The sequence below is a fragment of the Chrysemys picta genome, chromosome 4 (genome assembly GCF_011386835.1).
Source record: "Chrysemys picta bellii isolate R12L10 chromosome 4, ASM1138683v2, whole genome shotgun sequence".
Lineage (NCBI taxonomy): Eukaryota > Metazoa > Chordata > Testudines > Emydidae > Chrysemys > Chrysemys picta.
In genome coordinates, this window is record NC_088794.1 from 125,186,639 (window position 1) to 125,213,950 (window position 27,312).

Genomic DNA, 27,312 nt, shown 5'->3' on the forward strand with positions numbered 1-27,312 from the left:
AATGAGAATTTTCCTGGAGTATTAAGGAAGCAGCTCAAGTAAATAATTGCAACTTTAGGCCCTTTAATCTGCAACTAGATCCATGTAGACAGCCCTTTGTGCCCATGTGGAGCCTAATTGACTTTAGTGGGATCCACATTGGTGCTGGGGCCACCAATGTTACCCAATGGAAGTATCAACAGGGTCATAGTATGAGCTAAATGGTATTGCATATTAATTTGGAAAGCAATTTTAAAGCTAGGAAACTAACTAGGGGACATATAGCATGCCAACTTTTTACTAATGAGCTATAACATCAAGACTTTACATGTTCAGACAGAAAAATGGCAAAGAAATAGGAAGTTAAAAAATATAGACTGATATCAGTGGGAATACTGTTGCATTAGTACTGCAGTTACGATCAACCAATGCAAACCTTACCTGGTTTACTGCATTACCATACCTGGCTTAATGTCTTATCTTTGTTGAACGAGAGGCTAATGTAATCCACTAGGGAAAAAACAAAGGTATTATCTAAACATCAAAGTCAGCATGTAATAGCTGTAATATAGTTTTATAAAAAGACCAATATGGTTTCATCTTTATGGGACAGATTTCCCAGAATTGGGGCCAATTCTTCAAAATAGCTCAGTACCCAACATGCTCAGCACTTTTGAAAATAAAGGTTTATATCAGCTCATATAATGTATATATATCATATATATATAAATGTATACTCCCTCCCTCACACACACCAACTCTGTTCCTTATACAGAGGGGGAACCTGTACAAGCTGTTTTGGGTTTCGGCAGGTTGGAAAGGGAACGATCACCTCTGTGGTATGTGCCACATTTCATCCAACCCTATAGAGACCTTTTCATGGGTTCTCTTTAGGGTTCCGGTTCCACTTGATTCTCCATCCCACCAGAGTCTAGGTAAGTTACATTGTGTCCCCCTCCACCATTTGAAAATCCCCTTCAGGGTTCTGTTCAAATAACATCTTTGGCTGAGGGAACTCCTAGAAGACTGCTGGGAGTTTGGCTCAGCACCAGTGGAGAGACAGGAAGCCTTTAAGTGGCAGTCCCTCTCCTCAGGAGGATTCTTCAAAATCTTCCAGAGTAGCAGCCGTGTTAGTCTGTATCCGCAAAAAGAAGAACAGGAGGACTTGTGGCACCTTAGAGACTAACAAATTTATTAGAGCATAAGCTTTCGTGGACTACAGCCCACTTCTTCGGATGCAACCGAAGAAGTGGGCTGTAGTCCACGAAAGCTTATGCTCTAATAAATTTGTTAGTCTCTAAGGTGCCACAAGTCCTCCTGTTCTTCTTTCTTCAAAATCTGTGAGTTTAAGGATTAGAGCAGTAAAATAAAGAAATCAATATTTTTTAGATATGAAAAGTACTTTTTAGTCGAAGGATAACTGGAAAAGGCTATAAATGAAAAAGTGAAAAGCTCTCTGTTGCAAAGCTAAAATCTCCTGCAGCTAAGCCTTCATTACACCAAGTGAGAACAGGAAATGGCTGAAAGGTCAGAAAGCACTGCAAAAAGGCAGTTACCTACATGGGGAACAATTTTAGGATAATTGTTTCTTTCATTTCCCCTTGATGAAGAGATTTGGAGGGGAGGTGGATCTACAAGAAGATATATGTATAGTAGAACCTCAGAGTTTCGAACATCTCAGGAAAGGAGGTTGTTTGTAAACCTGAAATGTTCGTAACTCTGAACAAAATGTTATGGTTGTTCTTTCATTGACTTAATACAGCTTTGAAACTTTACTATGCAGAAGAAAAATGCTGCTTTTAACTATCTTAATTTAAATGAAACAAGCACAGAAACACTTTCCTCTTTTTTTATTTAGTAGTTTACATTTAATCACAGTACTGTACTGTATTTACTTTTTTGTTGAGTATCAGAGGGGTAGCCGTGTTAGTCTGAATTTGTAAAAAGCAACAGAGGGTCCTGTGGCACCTTTGAGACTAACAGAAGTATTGGGAGCATAAGCTTTCGTGGGTAAGAACCTCACTTCTTCAGATGCAAGTAATGGAAATCTCTAGGAGGCAGGTATATATCAGTGTGGAGATAACGAGGTTAGTTCAATCAGGGAGGGTGAGGTGCTCTGCTAGCAGTTGAGGTGTGAACACCAAGGGAGGAGAAACTGTTTCTGTAGTTGGATAGCCATTCACAGTCTTTGTTTAATCCTGATCTGATGGTGTCAAATTTGCAAATGAACTGGAGCTCAGCAGTTTCTCTTTGGAGTCTACTTTTTTGTTGTTGTCTCTGCTGCTGCCTGATTGCATACTTCCAGTTCCAAATGAGGTGTGTGGTTGACCGGTCAGTTTGTAACTCTGGTGTTCGTAACTCTGAGGTTCTACTGTATTCTGTTCCATACCTCCTGTTTTAATCCTTTCCCCCCACTCCCCTCTCTTACACTAAAGTGGTCCACAGAATGAATAAAAGGAGAACCACTAATCTGGGAAATTATAACCAACTGAGCAAACGAGTAAAGTAAATGACAATTGTGGGATATGGACAAGCAAATCCTCCTTACTCTATAGACTGCATTTACATGGAACAGAGTTTGTGAACTGAATTTGTGGAATGCTGATTTCAATCTGCCTGTCTAAAGTAGCTACTGTGCACCCACATACAAGTACAAATGAAAATTAAGAACATAAAAAATATCCATTGGTGTTAAAAAACCTCTTTTACCCCATGTGCTCATGCGAAGGATGGGAGATGAGGAGACCTCTTGTGAGTGTTTACACAAATACACCTGTAAATAATTTAAACCTGTGTGTAATTGTCTGGGTTAAATTCTTGCTCCCTTTTCAAAGCTTGAGTGAATGGGCTTTACACAGGGATCTAGGGAAGAATTGTCATCCTAACCTGGAGCCGGGTTTCAGAGCAGCCACTATGTGGCCACTACAGCAGTGTCTGGGTTATAAGAGCAGCTACTGCTTGCTCTGTGTCCACTAAATAGTTTTCTGATCAGTAGATCTGTGAAGTCTATAGATTCTCCGCCCATTCCTTGCAGAGAACTGGTGCAGAGCAGTGCTGTAGGGCACTGAGAAAGCACAGGTTTCTTTCCATGAAGCTTCTCTACCGCCTATCCCTCGTGCAGCAGGAGAGGTTACTCACCTTGGGCAGTAACTGGAGTTCTTTGAGAAGTGTATGTGCCTGTGGTGCTCCACTTTAGGGGAACATTCATCCCTGCACCTTTGATTGGAGATTTTTGGTAGCAGTGCCTGTTCAGCCCACGCATGTGTCCTACCCATCCTTGTGCCCTGCACCGAGGTTATATAGGGCTATGTGGGCAAGCTGCTCTCAGTTCCTTCTCTATCGCAAACCCCACAAAGACAGCTCCGAAGCGGGGGAAATGGGGTGGATAGTGGAACACCCTCAGGGACACATATAGAAGAACTCCAGTTATTGCACAAGGTGAATAACCTCTCCTTCTTCGAGAAGTGTCCCTGGGAGAACTCCTAGCAGTAACCCTTTAAGAAGGTGGGAGTTTGAGAACAGAGTCCACCACTGAAGAAAGAACTGTGTTGCCTACTGCTGCATCTGATCTTGCAGCATGAATTAGGGCACAGTGGTTGGAAAACGTTTGCACCAAGAAACATGTCGCAGCCCTGCAGATTTCAGCAACCAGAATGTCTTTGAGTAGAGCTACAGACGTAGACTGTGCAGTCACTCTTATGGGAGGTGTCAAAGCTCCTTCCCCATTCTGAACTTTAGGTTACAGATGTGGGGGCCTGCATGAAAACTTCTAAGCTTAACTACCAGCTTAGATCTGGTCCGCTGTCACCACTCCCAATGTGCTAATTCCCTTCCCCGAGTAGCTTTGAGAGACTCTTCACCAATTCCCTGGTGAATACAGATCCAAACCCCTTGGATCTTAAAACAAGAAGAAATTAACCATTCCCCTTCCTCTCTCCCACCAACTCCTGGTGGATCAAGATCCAACCCCCTTGGATCTAAAAAACAGGGAAAATCAATCAGGTTCTTAAAAAGAAGGCTTTTAATTAAAGAAAAAGGTAAAAATCATCTCTGTAAAATCAGGATGGAAAATAACTTTACAGGGTAATCAAACTTAAAGAGCCCAGAGGACCCCCCTCTAGCCTTAGGTTCAAAGTTACAGCAAACAGAGGTAAACACCCTAGCAAAAGGTACATTTACAAGTTGAGTAAACAAAGATAAAACTAACACGCCTTGCCTGGCTGTTTACTTACAAGTTTGAAATATGAGAGACTTGTTCAGAAAGATTTGGAAAGCATGGATTGATGTCTGGTCCATCTCAGTCCCAAGAGCGAACTCCCACCAAAACAAAGAGCACAAACAAAAGCCTTCCCCCCACCAAGATTTGAAAGTATCTTGTCCCCTTATTGGTCCTTTGGGTCAGGTGTCAGCCAGGTTACCTGAGCTTCTTAACCCTTTACAGGTAAAAGGATTTTGGAGTCTCTGGCCAGGAGGGATTTTATAGTATTGTACACAGGAGGGCTGTTGCCCTTCCCTTTATAGTTATGACAGGAGGTGTGACCTCAGCTAATCCATAAAGGCAAATACATCCAAAGATCCATTTAGAAAGTCTGTGAGTGGAGACAGGTGCTCCCTCAGACCTATTTGCAATAGAAACAAAGAGCCTAGGGGACCTCTTCAATGGCCTAGTCCTATCCAAGTAAAAGGCTAATGTCCTCTTAACATTTAGTGCATGAAAAGCAGACTACCGCGTAGACTGTGGCTTAGGAAAAAAAGAAAGGTGAATAGTTTGGATGATATGAAATTCAGAGGACTCTTTAGGTAAGAACTTTGGATGAGGTTATAAAAATTACTTTGTTCTCCAAGGAAAAGGTAAGGGAGCATCGGCCATTCGAGACACCCCCACCCCAACCTTTAGAGCAGAAGTGATGGCCACTAAGAAGGCAGCCTTCATAGACAGATGTAGTAGCGAGCACGTAGCTAATGGCTCAAAGGATTGTTTCATGAGACAGTTAAGAACTAGGCTGAGATCCCAAAGCTATGTAGAGGCTCTAATCTGCAGAAAAAGATTGATAAATCCTTTTAGGAATCTCGCTGTTGTTGAATGAGAAAATCTCCCATCAAAGGTTCAGACACACATGCGCACCTAAAGTGGAACATCCACAGGGATTGAAGAACCACAGCACTTCTACTGTTTTTTAGCGTTTTTCATGGGTACATAACTTGTGGGAGAATTTAGTTTAGGGGCTGATCCCCCAACCAGACACTTTATAGTTAAGGCTGGGATTTTCAGAAGATCCTATGGGAGTTTGATGCCCAAATTCCATGGAAATTGAGTGGGATATGAGTGCCTAACTCCCTTAGGCTCCTGTGAAAACCCCAAGTTAAGTGATTAACCCGAACACAACTCAGTTCATAACTATGCTTTACTCTTTTTTTCTTTTCTCCCTCCGTTTCATAGATTTAAAAATTTTCACATCTGAACTTCTCACCTTCATAGCTCTCTGCGTTAGCTAGACATTGCACATTATACCATACATCTGCGCTGAAATAATCATCCTATGAGAAACAGAGGGAAATACATAATTAAAATAATTGCATCCGTTTGTGATGTAATTTTTCTGTACATAAATAATAGCTTAGTTTGCATTAAAGAATCCTGCAAAGACACTGGAGGGTACAAGGAGGGTTGGGCTTGATCAATAATGTAGATAAGAATAAATACAGGTTGATGGGGAAAGAGGAGTTGGAGAATACAGCCACTTCCTGAATCTCCAAGTCAGGAATAAGCAAGGCCTGAACATAAAGCTGTTGGAGGTGTAATTTTTCAAACAACATGTGAAACCAAAGCCTTGATAAGTGGTAGTCATTAAAAGATCCCATGATAATGCTACTCAGTGTCTACAGCCAAGTTCAAATCTGAGAAAGTAAATTGTGCGTGCCTACAATTCCCTCTGCTGTATTATTCTTAGTAGGCTGGCCTAACTTAAAATGTTTTTGTGAACTGTTAGGCAATTGTGGTGTTCTAACCCAGAAATTTAAAATATTTGTTGGGTTTTTTTTAAATATTAATTCACTGGTGTAAAGTGATCTTGGATTGTGAACAAGTAAAACAAACAGAAAATTAAGAAAACTGCTTTTCCAAGATTCTCACCCTTTCAAAGCCACAGAAGCTTGGTTTGGTGAACTAGGGAAAAACAGAAAGCAAAAAATTAGTAATACTAGTATGTGATCATGTAATTAAAGATTATCATAATACATGTGCACCAGGGGATTAAATTAAGCCTTAATTTTGGTATTTACTAAATGTTGAATGCTTGACTTTGCAACTTAATAATGTTCTTTTAGCATAGTTTTTTGCATATAATATACATATTAAAATCAATAGGGGAGGGCATTTCTTGGCAATTCATGAACAATAATATTAAGCATATTCAATTTCTGCAGCAGTCATTAACAATCAAGAAATGCTTTTCCCATCAGTTATTAAATATGTTCATGATTAACAGAAATGACAGATGGGTTTGAGCTCCAGAGTTCAGATTCCAATTTGGTTTTGAATTTCTTCAAGTTATTGGGACATTTGAATCCATGGTTTTGATTCAGGCCTATCTCCAATATAAACTCATTGAAAATCACTGGCTATCCAGTATGCAATAACAAGTTGTAGAAACATGTACAGTACAAATTATTTAAAAGTTAATAGGATTTGTTTTGACAACTTGTAATTAGGAGTTTTTAATTATATAAATATTTTAGTTACAGTCAGTCTAATTTTATTCTCATAGCTTCATTTTATAAGTATATAGAAGCACATGGAACCAAATTCTGTTCGCAGCTACACCCACACAAATCTCTATTGATTTCCTCAGGTGTAAATAAGGGCAAAATTTGGCTAGTGACACGTACTTTGAGCTTTAAACAAGGTAAATTAGTAATCACATCAGGCCAAATCATTAAATCTTAATCCATAAATCCTTACTCAGACAAAATTACCATTTAGTGAGTGAGTGTGACCATCAGAACCACCAACGCCGACTGACAAAGAGTTCGCTGTTCTGTAACAGTAACTCCTACCAAACCTGATGCACTCACTACACCTAACACACTGCTTTCATGGTATTAATCCATAAGTAGGGTCGTTTAAGGTATTAAATGAAAGCCAGTGACACACTTGTCATTAATATCATTGTGAAATGTATGTACTGACACTGTATAAGGAGTTATGTATACATACTGAAGATATATTGTAAAGTCTGTAACAAGGCAGAGATGATAAATGGGTTTTCTGCCAGACGAAGCATGCCTATTCACCTATCCCTGTCTCTGATGTAAATTAAGCATGGTGAGGCAAATACATTCCAAGTCATCAGAGACCTGTGAAGTCAACAGGAAAGGAGCATACAGGAAAATGAACAATGGGTGAGAAGTGTTTTATATGGGGTTGCACTTCAAAAGAATACACTTCAAAGGTTTACTGGACGATATCTGGGGGAAAGGGACAGCTTTTTATCTATCACTGAGGGAGCAAAAAGGACAGCACATTTTGCATTCATAAAAAGTGTATCCTAGCCATGCTGGGTGGTGGTGCTGGGAAGTTGTTAACATTAGACAAGGAAGCCTGTTAACGTTAAGTTTAGACTCTAAGAAGCATCTTATACTTCTGTTTCCAATATTCTTACTCTTTACTCATTTGAGTCTTTGAATCTCTGTTCTTTGTGAATAAACTTATTCTTGTTTTTATTATAAATACATCTCAGTGCTGTGTTATTAAGCAAAGTCTCAGTTGAATCAAACAAGCTGATGTGTACTGTATATAGTTTCCTTTGGTGACAGCGAACCTGGTAATTTCTGAAAGCATCCAGTAATGGGGCTGAACACTGCAGGGGTTGCTTTTAGAGGGGCTGAGAAGCTGGTGGTCTACCTTTTGTTACCTGCAAGGCAAAGTAAGCAGGGCCAGCTCCAGGCACCAGCTGAGCAAGCTGGTGCTTGGGGCGGCAGATTGTTCGAGGCGGCATTCTGCCCAATCCTAGGGCGGCACGGCCGCTTTCTTTTTTTTTGTTCTTGTGCCGCTCCGGCCGCCCTGTAGGGGGCGGCGGTGCAGAGAACCAGAGTGCCCTGCAGGGCACTCCTCTTCCTTCCCTCCCCACCGACCGGAGCGGATCCCTCGCGGTAGGAGGCGGTGCAGCTGGAGGAGCTGCGTGGCAGTGCCCCTGCTGTAGCCCTGGCTGCCCTCTTCTTTCTCTCTCCCGTCCGCTCCCTCCCTCTTCCGCCCCCCCCAGCCGGTCCCCTGCACCCGCGCTCTGGTTGCGCCGCAGGCTTTTTTTTTTTTTTTGCTTTGCCGTTCTGGCCGCCCCGTTTTTTTTGGAGGGGGTTGGGTTTTTTTGCTTGGGGCAGCCAAAAAGCCAGAGTCGGCCCTGAAAGTAAGGGCTGGTAGAGCTTTAAGGAGATTGTTTGAGTTAACAGACTGGTGGTGTTAGGGAGCAGACAACCAATTCAGGACATCTCTCTCACTGAGGCAGGGGTGGGGGTAACAAGGTGACTCTTAGCCCTGGACACCCTGGGAAAGCATCATAGTGTGGAGTTAAAAACAGAAGATTTCAGAATTTGGTCCACTGTAAGCAGTTAGGGACATAATGAAATAAGTTTCTTATAGAGAGTATATGCGTGTGACTAAAAAGATTGAGCCTGCAAGTAAGAATTAATATCTTTCATTTCAATGGAACTATTCACATGCTTAAAGATAAGCACGTGCTTACGTGCTTTTCTGGATGAAGACCAGAAGGCTCAGCATCTTGCAGCATCAAGTTCTAAGTGATCAACCAACCTTCCACTTACCACTAGTGCTGATCAAATGAATTGGCCTTGCCACGGTACTTGTGGCACAGCCAATCATTTGCAAAAGATGGATCCAATCCTTTTGCTATGGTGACAAAGCAACTCTGGTGAACCCATACATATGTGGGTTTCAGAACATATAAGTTAGCAAGTCCATTAAAAACCCTGCCTTCAGACTAAGAGTAAAGGAACTTCTTGTATGGATAGTTTAAATTAGATGAACCAAAAGATCTCTTCTGGCATTAAAGTTTATTAATCTAATAAATAGTTAAAAGGAGCATGACTAAATGTGCTACATTTCTCACAAAGCATTTTTACAACAAGATTACTCAACAAATTAACTATTATGCTATGGGACAGTTGTATGTCCTTATTCTGAATTTTAACAATCCTGAATCTTCCCTTATTCTGAATTTCCTAATCTCATGTTAAAAGGCTGAGAAAAAGGTAGTCACACAAATTAAAATCTCCTTTACTATATTTCCATGAGGACTTCTCTAAAAATAACTGCACAATTGTGCAAACTTTTATTTGTCTTACGCTTTGCAAATATGCCTTTAAAAGTTACTTAATTTATAAGTAAACTCACATACATTTAAAATCCTTCCAGTTGGATAGCGTAGATCTTGACTGATAAAAAGGCCCAATGTAGTGAGGATTATTAAATGATTATTCGTTAAGATTATATTCACAAGTGAAAGGCCAGCACAGTCTTATGGAAGAGAAAAAACAGCATTATGAATAATCACTGCTTTGTTTGTTTTGTGCATTCACACATCTGTCATGACTATAGTCTACAACACGCAAGCCAAAGAATCACTTAGCCATTCAGAACATTTGTGGGTATCATTACAAGTGCTTGGTTCCCCTCTGGATTCAGCATATAAAATTAAAGACATTTTTACAAATCATGTGTTTCAGAATTTGACACGAACGCCATTTAGCTGGCCAGCCTGTACCTGAAAATAAGGCCAAAAGGATAGGTAGTGTGGAATTAGGGTTGGTTTTTTGCTGCTTCAGAATAGCTTCACAAACCATACATCTTTCTTCCCATAGGAACTGATGATTCCTTTTGCCTTTCAGGTTATAGCACGGACTCTTTAAGAGCTTCCTAGGTCAACTCAGCACTCACCCAGTACTTAAGTACTTCTTATCTTACAAAGGACTGGAAAACTGCCCTTTCCAGAGCACACTTTCCACTCCAGTTAGCTTGTAGGGACCACCGTGGCAACTCTGTAATGTCCTTTTCTTCAATCTGACAGGGTTCAAAGCACCACCTGTGATATTTACCTTTTCTCTTGTCTGGATTGAGAATGTGGTCAAGCAAGGGACCAAGACTGTTTCAAATTAGTTTCTACTACTTGCCACTGATCTAAGCAAGCCTTCCTTCTCTACGCATGCCTGTTATGGATTTATAAATTTTGGTTTTATTATTATTTCTTAAGCTTTTTGGTTTTATTATTGACAATTACATACACATTATGCTATATTTTGATGTAATTCAAGATGATCTCTACTGACCTCAAGGGGAGCAAATGTGGGTAGAAATGGGTCAGGGCACCCCACCACGGTTCTGTCAACACAAGTCTAAGTGCAGACTTGAGTCTCTCACATGCCAGTGTAATGAATGTACCACCCAAGCAACCAAGAACACTGCACTTGTTAAATTATGAAGAAGAAGAAGGAATTACCATAGTCTAGGAGACTGCACAGGCTGTCTGTCATATTGAACCACTTTGTATCTCGAGATATAAATCCAGAATTGGTAACTCCTAAATAAATTCCTACAAATAAAAAAAAAAAGAAGATTGATGTAGCAATGAAAGGAAAAAGGACAATCTAAAAGCAGATGTCTCACAATTTGTAAAAGTATTTTCTGGTACAATCATATGAGGCCAAATCCTATACTCTTCACTCTGGAAAAACTCCCACTGACTTCATAGGATTGATTATAGGGTTGGAAATGCTGTCTTCTATTGATCACTTCAATACAGAAGCTTCTGTGTAACTTTTGAGTGAATGACAAGTGAGTAAGGACTCCGGGATCTGGCTACAGATATCAGAGATGTTTGAAACTCCATTGTCTTTGGTTTTGAACCACTTTTCGGAGCTTTTAACTTGAATTTTGGGTCTGAAACCCCAAAATCAAAAATAAAGCTCAGTTGAAGCTGCCAAGTTTTACCTGTTTTCATACTGTGATTTGGAAACCACAATAAGGTTCAGATGTTGACTTTCCAAATCAATCCGTACCACATAGTTTTGATATGAAACCATAAATGAGACTCCTATTTTATTTTGAAACGGAGACTAGAACTCATTTTAAGGATTTGCAGACTTTTTAGAAACACAGACTGAGCTGTGATTTTTATTTATTAAATGCTGTCTGTGCTCAATGCACCTGCCCAGATGAAGGTCCAGACTTACAGTGGTGCAGATTTCTTCCCTGATTTTAACTAAGCACATCTTGCTTTTGAGGGATATTGTTGAAAGTTCAGGAAGCATTTCAATGGAATGAGAGTAGTCATTCAGCACAGAGGTAAAAAGGGAAGATGGAAGGGTGTATCTAACAAGAGTGAAAGATGTACACATTGAGTTTGTCATGAATTATTGAAGTGCCTGGTCCCTTAAAAGCCAGTTTTACCATTCACTTTTATGGGATTAGGTTTTTCCTCAGCTGAGTTTGACCACTGTCAGTGTTTGTGATGAAAGCTTGGAACAGCTACAATAGATATTTCAATGGGAATTCCTATCAGGTGTCTCAGTCTGTATTTCAAGCACTGTGTTATGATTTCATTGAAATTAGTGACTAAGAAACTGCAAAAAGTTTCAGATAGTGTTTTTGTTACCCCAGACTCTGAAAACTAATGTGTAAATCTTAACAAAACAGGCTTTATTGGAGTTCTAGTAGATCATCTGGCTCTGAAATGCTGTGACATTAATGATTGTGGTCATTAGATTTCCTTTTCCCGTCCTGGCCAAAAAGCAGGAAGTGCAGAGGAGTATGGAAAGTTTTAAAAAGAAAAAAAAATTGCAAAGAAGTTATAGATTTGATTTAGTTTTAGTTTTGGGAGAAGTTTCAGGCTTTGCTACCTCATGAAATAAAAAGTTATTTACCCTACAATAACTGGCTCTTCAAGATGTGTTGTCCATATATATTCCACTTTTTGAGCGCATGTACCAACTGCACTCTAGTTGGATTCTTTTAACCAGCATTGTCTGTTGGGGAGTCTATGCCCTATATATCCTTATGCCTCTGACTGAAGAGTGGTGTTGCCCCAACCACCCTTCAGATTCTTTGCCCCATGAAATCTTGATGTTAACAGACTCTATAGCACCAAGTATGGGGAAGAGGTTGAGGCAGATTGTGGAATGTATTTAGTCTAATCTATATATAGGGACATGTATTGAAGAACCACAGCTACTGTAGCGTAAGCAATTGTTTCTCCTTTGTTGCTTGTGATCTAAATTATAGATGGTAAGTTCTCAGAGTCTACCTAAATGATGACCATAGGAAAACTCTGCCAAAGTCTGCATCAGGTCTGGATGTTCCATGACAGAACAGTGTTGGATGAATATGAGAACTAAAGGCCATGTTTATTACTCTATAAAGTCTATGATTGGTATATTGCTCAGAGAGGCAACAGAAGTTGCTTGTGCTCTCATAGAGTGGGCTTTTTGAAAAGTTTCAGAGTAGCAGCCGTGTTAGTCTGTATCCGCAAAAAGAAGAACAGGAGGACTTGTGGCACCTTAGAGACTAACAAATTTATTAGAGCATAAGCTTTCGTGGACTACAGCCCACTTCTTCGGATGCATATAGAATGGAACATATATTGAGGAGATATATATACACACAGACAGAGAGCATAAACAGGTGGGAGTTGTCTTACCACCTCTGAGAGGCCAATTAATTAAGAGAAAACAAACTTTTGAAGTGATAATCAAGCTAGCTCAGTACAGACAGTTAGATAACAAGTGTGAGAATACTTACAAGGGGAGATAGATTCAATGTTTGTAATGGCTCAGCCATTCCCAGTCTTTATTCAAACCGGAGTTGATTGTGTCTAGTTTGCATATCAATTCTAGCTCAGCAGTTTCTCGTTGGAGTCTGTTTTTGAAGTTTTTCTGTTGTAATATAGCCACCCGCAGGTCTGTCACTGAATGACCAGACAGGTTAAAGTGTTCTCCCACTGGTTTTTGAGTATTTTGATTCCTGATGTCAGATTTGTGTCCATTAATTCTTTTGCGTAGAGACTGTCCGGTTTGGCCAATGTACATGGCAGAGGGGCATTGCTGGCACATGATGGCATATATCACATTGGTAGATGTGCAGGTGAACGAGCCCCTGATGGTATGGCTCATGTGATTAGGTCCTATGATGATGTCACTGGAATAGATATGTGGACAGAGTTGGCATCGGGGTTTGTTACAAGGATAGGTTCCTGGGTTAGTGGTTTTGTTCAGTGATGTGTGGTTGCTGGTGAGTATTTGCTTTAGGTTCGGGGGTTGTCTGTAAGCGAGGACAGGTCTGTCTCCCAAGATCTGTGAGAGTAAAGGATCATCTTTCAGGATAGGTTGTAGATCTCTGATGATGCGCTGGAGAGGTTTTAGTTGGGGGCTGAAGGTGACAGCTAGTGGTGTTCTGTTATTTTCTTTGTTGGGCCTGTCTTGTAGGAGGTGACTTCTGGGTACTCGTCTAGCTCTGTCAATCTGTTTTTTCACTTCAGCAGGTGGGTATTGTAGTTTTAAGAATGCTTGATAGAGATCTTGTAGGTGCTTGTCTCTATCCGAGGGATTGGAGCAAATGCGGTTATATCTTAGGGCTTGGCTGTAGACAATGGATCGTGTGGTGTGTCCTGGATGGAAGCTGGAGGCATGTAGGTAAGTGTAGCGGTCAGTAGGTTTCCGATATATATATATATATACTGATTTAACAGAAAGATGAAACAAAGAGCAAGTAGCCTTGGGTTCAGGTAGAGGTCACATCAGCCCTGCTATGACTATATTTACAACCAAGAGAAGGATAGGTTCTCTAACCGGGGTGTGGGGGGGTTGGGGGTTGGAGGGGGAAGAAGAGGGAGGGAGGATTAGACTCTCATAAGCCCCTTTAAGAATCTAGACATGATGGGACGATATAATGTAGCATATCCATGAATTGGAAGGTGGCGTGATCACATAGCTACTAGACGAACAAGCTCATTGATAGTCCTGAATTCTTTAATTCCAGAAGATAGTGTAGAATCTCAGTTCTGAAAGGTGACAATTAAGTCCTGACAGGCCCATTTTATAAATCTCTTCCACATAGCAGAACATGGGTGCCTGATAAAGTCTTTTCTACTATAGATAAGGTTGTCCTGGGCTTCAAACAAACATGCTCTGATGCTGTCAACCAACTAACATCCATGCCGCAAGATAGAAAGTGCATGGATTGGAAGGCAGGACTTGGCCACAATACTGAGAATTAGGTCTGGTAGTAGAACTAAGTGTATCAGTATTTAGATGGAGAGGTTTCTGAGACCTGAATACCAAAACTGCCTTGGCAACCATGATTATCTTGATCGAGACCTGCTTGAGCTTCCTGAGAATTCTTGGTTTTAATGGAATTTGGGGGGATGTATAGCAAAAGTCCAAGGACCATGGCATCCGGATTGCTTCTGAAATGGATCCCAGGCTTTGCCCCCCATCTGGAGCAGAAGCCATGATAATTCCCGTTCTCTCTGATGGCAAGAAACCGACTTGGTTAAAATCACATTGTCATCTATGGGCCATGTATGGTTGTCTGCTGAGGCAATATGCAATCATGTTCTGTATTCCTGGTAGATGCACTGCCCTCATGGTGATTTCACAGTAATTACGTAAGTTCCAAAGTAGTGCAGGCTTTTGACATAGTGAAGTGGATCTTCCTTCACACTTGCTAGTTTATATAAAACATGGCTGCAGTAGTTGTCTGTCATGACTTTTATAGTGAGGCTCTTGAGGGTTGAAAGGAAAACTGAGCATGCTTGACAAATGACTCAACTCCAGGACATTTATGTGGAGCTTCTCCTCTTGAGGAGTCCATAAACTCTGTGTTTATAGTCATCCAGATGGGCTCCCCGAAGGTGGAAGCATCAATCACCAGCCTTAGATGGAAGAGGAGGGAGAATGGAACCTCACTGCAGACTTTTGTTGGATCCATCCACCATTTTAATGATGACTGGAGTCATGGTGGAATACGTACAGCATGACAAGTTGATGTTTGCTTGGCTGATATACAGACTTCAATGACCCTTGCATACAGTACTGGGGAAGTTTGGCATGCTGAGCTATGCGGAAGAGAAGAATGAGGGGGGATTTGATAGCTGCTTTCAAATACCTGAAAGGGGGTTCCAAAGAGGATGGCTCTAGACTGTTCTCAGTGGTAGCAGATGACTGAACAAGAAGTAATGGTCTCAAGTTGCAGTGGGGGAGGTTTAGATTGGATATTAGGAAAAACTTTTTCACTAGGAGGGTGATGAAGCACTGGAATGGGTTGCCTAGGGAGGTGGTGGAATCTCCTTCCTTAGAGGTTTTTAAGGTCAGGGTTGACAAAGCCCTGGCTGGGATGATTTAGTTGGGGATTGGTCCTGCTTTGAGCAGGGGGTTGGACTAGATGACCTCCTGAGGTCCCTTCCAACCCTGATATTCTATGATTCTATGAAGGTGCAGGAAGCCATGTGGCCCAGCAGTCTGAGGCAAGTTCTTACTGATGTCCTGGGCTGAACTCTTAGATGGTAACATAGGTCTAAAATGGCTTGGAATCTCTATGGTGGCATTCTCAGAAATGCTCCCAGTTCCACGCGCAGGGCCAGGTAGGCAGGCAGAGCTTCAGAGTCTCAATGCGTGGATGAGACGATGGTGTAGAGAGGAGAGGTTTACATTCATTAGGAACTGGGGAAACTTCTGGAATGGGGGGAGCCTATACAGGAAGGATGGGCTCCACCTAAACCAAAGTGGAACCAGACTGCTGGCACTAAACATTAAAAAGGTTGTAGAGCAGTTTTTAAACTAGGAGATGGGGGAAAGCCGACTGCTGCAGAGGAGCATGTGGATCGGACAGAGACTTCTCTTAGGGGAGAGTCTAATGATAGAGAATCTCCAGGTTATAGTCAGGAGCAGAGAGTGGAAGAGGATAAAGTAGGGGCCAGATCAGATGATAAACATTCACATAAAAAAGAATCTGATACATCAGAAAAGGGCAGACAAATAAACAGTGACAAGTTTTAAAGTGCTTGTACACAAATGCTAGAAGTCTAAATAATAAGATGGGTGAACTAGAGTGCCTTGTGATAAAGGAGGATATTGATATAATAGGTATCACAGAAACCTGGTGGACTGAGAGCAATCAATGGGACACAATCATTCTGGGGTACAAAATATATTGGAAGGACAGAACAGGTCGTGCAGGGAGGGGAGTGGCACTATATGTGAAAGAAAATGTACAATCAAATGAAGTAAAAATGTTAGCAAATCCGCATGTTCCATAGAATCTCTATAGATAGAAATTTCATGCTCTAATAAGAATATAACATTAGGGATCTATTATCGACCACCTGACCAGGACAGTGATAGTGATGATGAAATGCTAAGGGAAATTAGAGAGGCTATCAAAATTAAGAACTCCATAATAGTGGGGGATTTCAATTATCCCCATGTTGACTGGGAACATTTCACTTCAGGATGAAATGCAGAGATAAAATTTCTCGATATTTTAAATGACTGCTTCATGGAGCAGCTGGTACGGGAACCCACAAGGGGAGAGGCAACTCTAGATTTAGTCCTGAGTGAAGTGCAGGAGCTGGTCCAAAAGGTAACTATAGCAGGACCACTTGGAAATAGTGACCATAATACAATAGCATTCAACATCCCTGTGGTGGGAAGAACATCTCAACAATAGGGTTACCATACGTCCGGATTTTCCCTGACATGTCCGGCTTTTTGGGCCTCAAAATCCCCGTCCGGGGGGAAATCCCAAAAAGCCGGACATGTCCGGGAAAATCGGGACAGGCGGGGCCGGCGGTGCTGGGCCGGGCCGGGGGTGGGGCCAGCGGTGCCGGGCCGGGCGTGCTGGGTCAGGGGCCGGCGGTGCCGAGCCGGGGGCTGGCGGTGCTGAGCCGGGGGCCAGGGCCGGGCCAGCGGTGCTGGGCCGGGGGCAGACGGTGCTGAGCCGGGGGCCAGGGCCGGGCCGGGGGCCGGCGGCGCTGAGCCGGGGGCTGGCAGTGCTGAGCCGGGGGCCGGGACCGGGCCGGCGGTGCTGAGCTGGGGGCCGGCGGTGCTCGTCCGGGGGCTGGCCCAGGGCCCAAGCCGACCCAGGCTGGAGACGCCGGGGGGGCCAGACTGGGCCGCGCCTCCTCCCCCCACCCCGCCTTACCTGCTTCAGGCTTCCCGCAAATCCAATGTTCGCGGGAAGCAGGGGAGGGGGCGGGGACTTTGGGGAAGGGGTGGAGTTGGGGCGTGGGCGGGGCTGGGGGCAGGGCCGGGGCACTCAAAATATGGTAACCCTACTCAACAGCCCAACACTGTGGCATTTAATTTCAAAAGGGGGAACTATGCAAAAATGAGGGGGTTAGTTAAACAGAAGTTAAAAAGTACAGTGACTAAAGTGAAATCCCTGCAAGCTGCATGGGCACTTTTTAAAGACACCATAATAGAGGCCCAACTTCAATGTATACCCCAAATTAAGAAACACAGTAAAAGAACTAAAAAAGAGCCACCATGGCTTACCAACCATGTAAAAGAAGCAGTGAGAGATAAAAAGACTTCCTTTATAAAGTGGAAGTCAAATCCTAGTAAGGCAAATAGAAAATTTGGCAGTGTTTATGCTCCTAAGTGCAAGAATGTAATAAGAAAAGCCAAAGAGGAGTTTGAAGAATGGCTAGCCAAAAACTCCAAAGGTAATAACAAAATGTTTTTTAAGTACATCAGAAGCAGGAAGCCTGCTAAACAATCAGTGGGGCCCCTTGATGATCGAGATACAAAAGGAACGCTTAAAGACGATAAAGTCATTGCGGAGAAACTAAATGGATTCTTTGCTTCAGTCTTCATGGCTGAGGATTTTAGGGAGATTCCCAAACCTGAGCTGGCTTTTGTAGGTGACAAATCTGAGCAACTGTCACGGATTGAAGTGTCACGAGAGGAGGTTTTGGAATTAATTGATAAACTTAACATTAACAAGTCACCGGGACCAGATGGCATTCACCCACGAGTTCTGAAAGAACTCAAATGTGAAGTTGCGGAACTGTTAACTAAGGTTTGTAATCTGTCCTTTAAATCAGCTTCTGTACCCAATGACTGGAAGTTAGCTAATGTAACGCCAATATTTAAAAAGGGCTCTAGAGGTGATCCCGGCAATTACAGACCGGTAAGTCTAACGTCTGTACCGGGCAAATTAGTCGAAACAATAGTTAAGAATAAAACTGTCCGACATATAGGAAAACAAACTGTTGAGCAATAGTCAACATGGTTTCTGTAAAGGGAAATCGTGTCTTACTAATCTATTAGAATTCTTTGAAGGGGTCAACAAACATGTGGACAAGGGGGATCCAGTGGACATAGTATACTTCGATTTCCAGAAAGCCTTTGACAAGGTCCCTCACCAAAGGCTCTTATGTAAATTAAGCTGCCATCGGATAAAAGGGAAGGTCCTTTCATGGATTGAGAACTGGTTAAAAGATAGGGAACAAAGGGTAGGAATTAATGGTAAATTCTCAGAATGGAGAGGGGTAACTAGTGGTGTTCCCCAAGGGTCAGTCCTCGGACCGATCCTATTCAACTTATTCATAAATGATCTGGAGAAAGGGGTAAACAGTGAGGTGGCAAAGTTTGCAGATGGTACTAAACTGCTCAAGATAGTTAAGACCAAAGCAGATTGTGAAGAACTTCAAAAAGATCTCACAAAACTAAGTGATTGGGCAACAAAATGGCAAATGAAATTTAATGTGGATAAACGTAAAGTAATGCACACTGGAAAAAATAACCCCAACTATATATACAATATGATGGGGGCTAATTTAGCTACAACAAGTCAGGAAAAAGATCTTGGAGTCATTGTGGATAGTTTTCTGAAAATGTCCACGCAGTGTGCAGAGGCGGTCAAAAAAGCAAACAGATGTTAGGAATCATTAAAAAGGGGATAGAGAATAAGACTGAGAATATATTATTGCCCTTATATAAATCGATGGTACGCCCACATCTCGAATACTGCTTACAGATGTGGTCTCCTCATCTCAAAAAAGATATACTGGCACTAGAAAAGGTTCAGAAAAGGGCAACTAAAATGATTAACGGTTTGGAACGGGTCCCATATGAGGAGAGATTAAAGAGGCTAGGACTCTTCTCTTTCCAAGCTGGAGACTAAGGTGGGATATGATAGAGGTATATAAAATCATGAGTGATGTGGAGAAAGTGGATAAGGAAAAGTTATTTACTTATTCCCATAATACAAAAACTAGGGGTCATCAAATGAAACTAATAGGCAGCAGGTTTAAAACAAATAAAAGGAAGTTCTTCTTCACGCAGCACACAGTTAATTTGTGGAACTCCTTACCCTGAGGAGGTTGTGAAGGCTAGGACTATAACAGAGTTTAAAAGAGAACTGGATAAATTCATGGTGGTTAAGTCCATTAATGGTTATTAGCCAGGACGGGTAAGGAATGGTGTCCCTAGCCTCTGTCTGTCAGAGGGTGGAGATGGATGGCAGGAGAGAGATCACTTGATCATTGCCTGTTAGGTTCACTCCCTCTGGAGCACCTGGCATTGGCCACTGTCGGTAGACAGGATACTGGGCTAGATGGACCTTTGGTCTGACCCGGTACGGCCTCTCTTATGTTCTTATGTTCTGTTCTCTGATGGCAGATAAGCCACCATTGTTGTGGAGTAGAGACTGGCTCTTAAGAGGTTTATATTTTTTCCAGTCACTATTGATTTGTCTTTGTTTATTTCCAGTCCAAAGAGAGATGCAGTTTGCTGAATGGAGCCCACAACTTGCTGGTATAATTTCCCATGAATAAGCCAATCATCCAGGTATGGGAACACTTGAATTGATAGATTTCTGAGGGAAGCTGCCACTACCATGAAGCACTCTGTGAAAACTGGATGCTGCTGACATGATGATTGGAATACTCTGTACTAGTTATGATATATCTTTGGAGGGCTGGGTGAATCATGGTATGAAAATAGGCATCCTGAAGATCAAGAACAGCATATTAATTGATCAGATGAAGGGATGAGATAATAGAGGCAAGGGAACCATCCTGAACTTGAGCTTTTGGATGAAGGTGTTTGGTTGCCTCAGGACCAGAATAGGTTGTAAACTTCCTTTTTTGGAGGAATATGAAAATAGTGAGACTAAAAATCCTGTCCCCTATACTCTTGAGGAACTTCTAGTACTACTGCAAGACTGAGAAGTGATTGCACCTCTTGAAATACCATGCTGTCATGAGACGGGTACTTGAATAGGGACAGGGAACGTGGGTGAGGGTCTGCAATTGGATGGATGAGCCCACCTGTGACAGGGTGCATAAACCCTGCAACAGGCAAGGAGGAGTTAAAAAGCAGCTTTGAGTGCAGGCAGCCCTGCCCTGCCCCTTCAAGGCATGCCAGTCTTGGAGGAGGAGCCTTAAAAAGGGAAACACCCAGTTCAGAAGGGCCCAGCCTGATGAGATGGGCAGACCTCTCACCCTCAGCTCCCAGAGAGGAGCACAGCAAAGAACCATGCTACCTTTGGTTACCCATGAGCACAGAGAGTAGGACAGACAGCAGAAGGATCTTGGCTAGACAAAGGAGCTGGTCCTGTAGTTCATTTCTGTTAGTTTAGTCTCCTTTCCTTTGTTACTTTGAGACCTGAGATTAGGGACTTGACACCAAGGCAAACATCTGCTGAGAATACAAGCTCTTTGAGGAGAAGTTGGGTCAACGTAGGAAGTAGTCCACAGAAAAAGCAAGAAGTCTGACCAGACAGATGTAACCACCTGTTACTAGGGTCCCTGAGTTAGAACCCAGGGTAGAGGGAGGGACCAGGGTTTCCCTACAGCCTCACAAAGAGACTAGCATGAAGACCCCTGTAAGCAGTTGCTCTTACTGTTGTCGCACTCCCTGGCATCAGGGCACTATGTTGCAGGATACTTCACTTCTAACACCCTCTGGTGGCCACTTCCAGACAGAAACAGGCTATCATGGGGCCAAGGATCTTTTGTGGCCTGGCCCGCCAGCCAGGTCACTTAAAAGTTCTAGCCCTTCTGGGATAACAAAGGCTCAACTATAAATCCAAATAAAGCCAAACTAATAATTTTTCTGCCTCTCTGAGCTACTCTAAAATCTTCTGCTTTTGCCCTTACACTTGCAGAATTCCTTCTATTCTTCTTCTTCCCCAAAAGGATTCGTCCACTGCCTCCTTTCCCCATGGACTCTGGCAGAGAGTTCATGGACCTCAGAGGTCACCCTGCTCCTTACAGGAACTAACCTGCTTCCTGTGGGTCTCTTCCAGCCTGACCTCCCCAGGCCCTTCCCAGAGCAGAAACTCCCTTTGCTTCTCTCTTCCCTTAGACTGAGTACACAGCTCTGATTAGGCAGTCCTCTCTTGATCCCCTGCAGCTGGGATTAAGTCTCCACCCCACTCAGCTGGGACACAGCTTTCTGGTCACAGGCAAAGCTGAGCCCAGTATGCCTTAAAAGGTCAGCCAGCCTGTGAAAACCCCAAACACAAGGTGCCAGAAAGTCTACTGGGCCTGGACCTGAGTTGTTGACGTAGTGTGAGGTCCTGGGAATACTGAGTGAAAACCTTTGTTTACCCAAAAGGGCTGAGACCAAATGTAAGCTAGTCAGAGGGCCGAGCCACATTGCAAAGACTACCAGTCTCTCTCATTTAGAAGGTAGATGTTGAGTAATTTTTCTTTCCAAACAAGTCCAATTTTTTGGGCTGTGGTTTTCAGAGTAGATCTTTGACACTGATGTGTCCTCTGATTGGCTGCTGCAACTCCCAGAAATGAATATAAAATTTCTCAAATCCCAATTGAGAGAATGTGATAGCAGAAGTCTGCTCTCTTCGATGTTGGAACCAGAGAATCAGGCATCTGCAAAGACCTCACCAAGGTACTAAAAGTCTATCATTTACTGGTAAAGTTAGACATCCAGGAGTTGTCGTTTGGAGAATGTCCAGGACTTTGTGTGATTTTTCTTGAGCCACCTCAACAGCAATTTCCAACGTATTGTCAATTCTCCTCAAAAGGTCCTGGAATGTTTTGTCATCATCTGGGGTGGCACTTGATAACTCAGGCATTAATGCCTCATCCAGACTTAATGAGGACAAATGTATAGGGGCCAGATGGTCTCCAATCTAGGAATCCTCATCCAAAGCTCAGACAGTGAGATCAGGTAATGAAGGCATAGGATGGGCTGATGATGGATACCCCTTTTGAGGTGCACAATTGGGTCTAGCCCTGTATTGGGCTGCTGGTTCAGGTCTTTTTGTTCAAGTTATTCCCCACAGAATTCAATATGGCCAAAGGTACTGGTAAGCATAAGGGACTGGTAGCCAAGGAAGAGAGCTCCAGGGAGTGGTGTCCATACCTATGCCTATGATAATAGGAATCAACCCTAGAATCTCTCCCACAGGTAAATGTTCCTGAGTACCTTGACCTTAGCAATTTAGCTGATGAAGGCTCTCTACTGTCCTCAGACTAGAAGAGGAAAAAGAATACTCCTCTTTAAGAGGAGAGGCAGTACCAGTAGGCTTGTGTGGAGCCACCACAGAATGTTTTAGTTCACAGAGAATGCACTCGGTACCATAGTTGGGACAGTGGCCAGTACTGGCAATGGTGACTTTACCACTGGTAACAAGGGGGAGTCCGCTACTGAGGAGACTGATAGGTCTTTGGATACTAAGTAAATCTTTGGTACTAAATATGACAGTGCCTATGATAAGCAAGCTGCCATTGCCAGTACTGGGGTAGAGGATACCGGAAGAGTCAGTACTGGGGACATCAGTACCAGATGCCTTGGCACTGAGGCGTCATTATCAGGTGATCTCTTTAGCACCAAAGATGAAGGTTCTGAGATAAAGTGACTGGTGCCTGAATGAGCACTGGTCAAACCTTTTTTGTCTCATGAGCTATCCTTGGCCTCTGATGCTCAAGAAGCTTAATGGGCCTTAGAAGTAGAAGGACCCAGAGAAGGAGTTCTGTCTTTTTCCCCTAAAAGCTCCTTCTTCCTACTGCCATCCAATGTTTTCCTAGAAGAGAACAAATCCTTCAGCACAGGAACATCAGAGACACAAGTGAAAGAGGCAGCAGGAGCACATTCAGATGAGAGTGCTCAGATGTTTCTGTTCCTGGAAACCCAGGATCCATGATCAGAGGAAGGATGCATCATTCTCTCCATCAGAAAAAGTTTTAGCTGAGCTTCCCTGGCTCTTTGGTTGAACGTGACTTACAGCTGGCACATCTCTCCCGTGATGTGCCCTTCCCTTAGACACAATAGCATCTAGGATGCCCATAGTTTAAAGGCACTATGGCCTTATACAAAGGGCAATTCTTAAAGCCTGGGGTTTATGATCAAACAAAGTGACTGAACTCAGTGCTGAAAGTACCTCCCCCAAGCAAAATAAAACTAGTTTCCTCACAAAGAGATGAAAGGAAATGCTATAAAAAGACAAACTATACTAATCACTAAGTATGTGCTTACTACGACTACTTACGACTATTCACATATACAGAAAAAGGCCACACAACTCAGAAAAAGCTCAGACACTGCAAGTTCTGACTGACTTGTAGCCACAGATATTGAGATGGAACAGACGGGTGGAACAACTCTTTATGCCCTCAGTTGGAGGCACGAAGACACATAGGGTGCAAGTGCGGTCCCAACAGACACTGCTGAGCAAAAATATTCATCTTGACAACCAACACTGGAATATATGGAGGATACTTGCTGGAGGATTCTCTGCACCTTGAGGTCTTTAAACCACGATTTGAGAACTTCAATAACTCAGACATAGGTTAGGGGGTTGTTACAGGAGTGGGTGGGTGAGATTCTGTGTCCTGCATTGTGCAGGAAGTCAGACTAGATGATCATAATGGTCCCTTCTGACCTTAAAGTCTATAAGTCTGTGAGTCTATATGCAGACAAGCAAGTGCAAAACCACCTCTCATCTCCTACCACTTGTGAGACTACCTGTTTCCATGCTTCTTCCTATGCCTGAAACAGATTCCCTGATCTAGCATGCCTTGCAAATTCACCTTCCTCCAAATCCCTATTCAAAATCCATTTATTTCAGCAAGGCTTTCACTCATCCCTGCTCTCAGACCTCTCTTCATAATCCTTTCATCTACTCTATATTATGGTTTGACCACAATGGACTGAATCTTGAAGTCTCTACTCAGTCAAAACTCCCATGTATGCCAAAAGGAGTTTGATTTGAGTAAAAATGGAGTAAAAAGCGAGTAGTAACTTCAGGATTCAGGCCAATATGTATTAAAAAAACCATGCACCATGGAATTGCTAAGAAGTGTCAGAACAGGCAGGCAGGCATCTGACTGTCACTGGAGCAGGAGCAGTCTGTCAGAACTACCAGGCTGCTGGGAGTATCCCGAACAAGGTAGTGATGTTGAGCAGACTGGGGTGGCTACTTTCATTAGCAACCTCTATACCTGCCTTGCTGTCACCTAGTTAGACCCTGGCTTGTTGATTGGCTGGATCCTTAGGACTCACAGATAATTATCTCAGGTGATGTGTGAGGTTCAGAACATGCAGGCTCAGGGATGACTCATCAGATTCAGAACACTCATCACAAGAAGTGAGCGAAGACAATTTTTAAAATTGCTCAATCGTTTTGCTTTTCTGTTGCTTCTCTTCCCTCCTGTCCTACCTCTATTTTGTTAATTTGGATTCTAAAATCTTTGGGTCTATGAATTTATCATTTTACATGTCTATAAAGCAACTTTGATACCAATGGTGCTATATAAATAGTAAATAAATAAAACCATTTTGTCCATCTCTAAAATGGATTAACATTTGGTTTGGTAGCTCTTCCCATAATGGTGTGACAGACCAGATTACCCATAAACTCTGCTGCTTTTTCCAACAGATACAGCTAAACAATAGTAAGTTACTGAATATCTCTATCTTTACTTTGTTTTTTGTTTTACAAAATTACTGTCAAGCAAGTTTGTGCTCGTTTTACTTTTTAGCATTTCCTACATCGACCATTAGATGGCAGTGCTCACTTTTATTTGCATCTCAGTCCTCGTCTGTCTGAGATATTAAAGCTAATTTCACCATACTGTACAACAGAGTATAAGCCTTGGTCTACACTGGGGGGGAGGGAGAGAAAATCGATCTAAGTTACGCAACTTCAGCTACATGAATAACGTAGCTGAAGTCGACGTACTTAGATCCAGGGCCGGCTCTGGCTTTTTGGCTGCCCCAAGCAAAAAAAAAAAAAAAAAAAAAAAAAACGGGGCAGCCAGAACAGCAAAGCAAAAAAAAAAAACCCCACACCTGCGGCGCGGCCGGAGCGCAGGTGCAGGGGGACCGGCTGGGGGGGGGAGGGGAGGGGGAGCGGGCAGGAGAGAGAGAGAAGGGGGCGGCCAGGGCTACAGCAGGGGCGCTGCCACACGGCCCCTCCCGCTGCGCCGCCTCCTGCCGCGAGGGCTCCTCTCCGGTCAGCAGGGAGGGAAGGAAGAGGACTGCCCTGCAGGGCGCTCTGGTTCTCCGTGCCGCCATCCCCTACAGGGCGGCTGGAGCGGAACAAGAACAACAACAACAAAAAAGCGTCCGTGCTGCCCTAGGATTGGACAGAATGCCGCCTCCAACAATCTGCTGCCCCAAGCACCAGCTTGCTCAGCTGGTGCCTGGAGCCGGCCCTACTTAGATCGACTTACCGTGGTGTCTTTACCATGGTGAGTCGACTGCTGCCGCTCCCCCGTCGACTCTGCCTGCACCTCTCGCGGTGCTGGAGTACAGAAGTCAACAGGAGAGCGCTCGACGGTCGATGTATCGCGTCTAGACTAGATGTGACAAATCGATCCCCACTGGATCGATCGCTGCCCACCGATCTGGCGGGTAGTGTAGACATACCCTCAGAGTGATTGTCTAAATGTGACCAAGTTTATCAGGACCAAAAGACATCTAATAATAGAAGGTCATACTAACAATCAACCAATGGTCCATCCTCCAGCAGGGGTTCATTGCTGGCTTCTTCAGGGGAAGGTTTAAAACCTTCATAATTCAACTAAGTGTGCAACACTACCCTATTGGGAATTATTTTCCTGAACCCAAATGATGATCAAAATATATCTGGGAGCATGATGCATTAGATGGGGTACTGGACTGGGGGACAACTTTGGTTTTATTTCCAACTCTACCATCAACTTGCTAAGTGATTGTGGTCAAGTTACATCACTCCTCAGTGCCTCAGATCATTTTTACAGCCGGTAATCTGAGGCACTGAGACCCACAAGTAATTTATGTATTGCGTAAAAAAGCATGTCAGAGTGCCCTCTTCTGGGAATGAGCAAAACAAAAGTGGCCAATTAAGACTTTTCTATACCATTCATTAGGTCAGGTGACAATCCTATTTCCTTCTTTCTCCTCTAAACAGTGCTGGCCTTTAAATCTCTCTGAATGTCTCAGATAATTTCAGTTGCTTTTTTCCAGACCTCTTCTCTTTCTGCTTTGCCTTTTTGAAATGAAGGGATGCAGCCTAAATTCAGCAGTCAAAGCGAGGAGGTATCATTGATTTGCATAACCGAAATATAGTATTTTTGGGAGGTTTATTTTTTCACCTTTTGGCTGTGATTGCACACGGGGCCAGACAATGTCACTGACCTGTCTAATTTTGGAAGGGAGGGTACAGATGTTTACATAAGGTAATGCGAGAGGTTCTATTTATTTCAGAACCAGGGAGAGTATGTGAATAGTACAAACTGTTTGATCCAACTTACGTTGCCTTGCACTGGTCTACAGATTTATGGTGAATATATTCAAACACACAGATACACAACTTACCATGTACTGTATCGTTGCATATAAGAGCAATTACTGCCACATCATTAGCACAGGGGCATTTTGACACCGTGATATTTATTACATCTGGTATTAGAACATCAATTTCAGTAGAGCCTATTGGTTTGCCAAGATGCCACTGAAGAAGAGGCTCTGCGGAAGAAAAAAGTCTAGATGTTTAAAATATACAAAGCATGAATACACTGCATGTTTATTTAACCATCCTTGCCACTTGTCCTATATATTTCATGGATAAACAGAAGACAAATGTAATTGGTTATAAGAGACTAAGTAAGAAATGAACCTAAAGTGGCTTCACATTTGGAGTGCAATAGAGAAAGAATGTGCACGTGGACGAGGACATATGTAAGGGCTTGCCTACACTACAGAGGTACAGCTCCGGCACTGCAGCTGTGCTGTTGTAGGATAGACACTTGTTACAGTGTTACAGAAGGGATTTCCCCCCCTCACTAGAGTAAATCCACCCCTATGAGAGGCGGT

At 42.9% G+C, this 27,312-nt stretch overlaps 1 protein-coding gene across 2 annotated transcripts in view; it reads right to left on the reverse strand.

The window, feature by feature from the left end:
* The window catches only part of CATSPERB (cation channel sperm associated auxiliary subunit beta), a 77,515-nt gene extending 50,654 nt beyond the window's left edge, over nt 1-26,861 (reverse strand). For both annotated transcript variants that reach the window (XR_010601140.1, XM_065595623.1), the window contains exons 1-5: nt 26,815-26,861; nt 10,488-10,580; nt 6,113-6,145; nt 5,451-5,517; nt 443-489 (exon numbers count right to left, since the gene is read on the reverse strand). Coding sequence is in view for 1 of the 2 variants with exons in the window: in XM_065595623.1 (XP_065451695.1) it covers nt 443-489; nt 5,451-5,517; nt 6,113-6,145; nt 10,488-10,490 (150 nt within the window). In the remaining variant the exon portion in view is untranslated. The remainder of the gene's footprint in view (nt 1-442; nt 490-5,450; nt 5,518-6,112; nt 6,146-10,487; nt 10,581-26,814) is intronic.
* Nucleotides 26,862-27,312: the final 451 nt, after the last annotated feature.